Source organism: Chelonoidis abingdonii, unplaced genomic scaffold (genome assembly GCF_003597395.2).
Source record: "Chelonoidis abingdonii isolate Lonesome George unplaced genomic scaffold, CheloAbing_2.0 scaffold0997, whole genome shotgun sequence".
Taxonomy (NCBI): Eukaryota; Metazoa; Chordata; order Testudines; family Testudinidae; genus Chelonoidis; species Chelonoidis abingdonii.
In genome coordinates this window covers 1-1567 of record NW_027425258.1, presented here as the reverse complement: position 1 = coordinate 1567, position 1567 = coordinate 1, and the positions used below count along the sequence as shown (strand labels likewise).

Below are 1567 nucleotides of genomic sequence, written 5' to 3'. Positions count from 1 at the left end.
GGGGCAGTGTGTTAGGTGCTGGGGGGTCACTGGAAGGCTGTGTGTTGGGTGCTTGGGGATGCTGGGGGGGCAGCGTGAGGGGGTGCTAGGGGTCGCCAGGAGGCACTGTGGAAGTGTGCCAGGAGTGCTGGACTGCTACGCTCACTCTGCATGGTTGGCAGACCCTGGAGCCCTGGAAGCTGTACGCCACCGTGGGGCTACTGGTGGGGCTGGACGTGGTCATGCTGGCCATCTGGCAAATCGTTGACCCGCTGCATCGCACCATCGAGGTACAGTCCCAACATGGCACTGCATCAGGAAAGCTTGCGGCCCCAGGGGCCCCACGTCGGGGGCGTGCGTCGGGGAAGCTGCCGGCCCCAGGGTCCCCATGTCTGGGGTGCGCGGTGGGGAATCTCACAGCCCCAGGGTCTCCATGTCTGGGGTGCGCGGTGGGGAATCTCACAGCCCCAGGGTCTCCATGTTGGGGGCTCACAGTGGGGAAGTTCATGGTCCCAGGATCCTCATGTTGAGGGCGCGTGGTAGGGAAGTTTGTGGCCCCAGGGTCCCCATATTTGGGGCACGTGTTGGGGAAGCTCATGGCCCCGGGGTCCCCATGTTGGGGGGGCACGGTGGGGAAGTTTGTGGCCCCAAGGTCCCTGTGTTGGAGGTGCACAGCAGGGAAGCTCGCAGCCCCAGGGGCCCTGGCTGGGGGCTCTGACCTGCCTCCCAGCATTCACCCCTCTGCCCTCCGTCGCTGTAGGAATTCACCAAAGAGGAACCGAAAACCGACATTGACGTCTCGATCCTGCCCCAGCTGGAGCACTGCAGCTCCACCAAGATGAACACCTGGCTGGGTAAGCTGGGGCACTGGGCATGGGGTTGGGCGGTATCTGGGGGGAGGGGTGCTGACTCAGTGTGGGAGGGGGCCCAGTTTCGGGTGGGGGATGGGCAGTGTTTGGAGGAAAGGGGCCCTGGCTCAGCTGTGAGGGCAGTGTCTGCGGGGCGTGATCCTGGGATAGTCGAGCCACAGCTGCCTGCCCCCTGGGGCAGGGCCGCTCTTGTCCTGTCCCCTCCCACCCACCGCCCTCCCTCTGCAGGCCTCCCTCACCCCCCGCCCCAGTCTCTCGTGTCCCCATCTCATCTCCAGCCCCCTGACAGGTCTGACCCATTCCCCCTGTCCCACACAGGGATATTCTATGGGTTCAAGGGGCTGCTGCTGCTGCTGGGCATCTTCCTGGCCTACGAGACCAAGAGCGTCTCCACTGAGAAGATAAATGACCACCGAGCTGTGGGCATGGCCATCTACAACGTGGCGGTGAGTGAGTGTGCCCCGCTGTGAGCCACTGCCCCTCAAATCTCAGCATCACGGCAGTGATCATACCCCGCTGTGAGCCACTGCCCCTCAAACCTCAGCATCACGGCAGTGAGCGTGCCCCGCTGTGAGCCACTGCCCCTCAAACCTCAGCATCACGGCAGTGAGTGTGTCCCGCTGTGACCCACTGCCCCTCAAACCTCAGCATCACGGCAGTGAGCGTGCCCCGCTGTGAGCCACTGCCCCTCAAACCTCAGCATCACGGCAGTGAGTGTG

General features: G+C 64.2%; 1 protein-coding gene across 1 annotated transcript in view; it reads left to right on the top strand.

Moving 5' to 3' along the window:
• Window positions 1-1556, top strand: part of LOC116835610 (gamma-aminobutyric acid type B receptor subunit 1-like) — a gene marked incomplete at its 5' end in the record, with an annotated part of 4766 nt that extends 3210 nt beyond the window's left edge. Inside the window, 3 exons of the mRNA XM_075061446.1 lie at window positions 162-269; window positions 740-833; window positions 1167-1556. Coding sequence (XP_074917547.1) covers window positions 162-269; window positions 740-833; window positions 1167-1318 — 354 coding nt within the window. The remainder of the gene's footprint in view (window positions 1-161; window positions 270-739; window positions 834-1166) is intronic.
• Window positions 1557-1567: the final 11 nt, after the last annotated feature.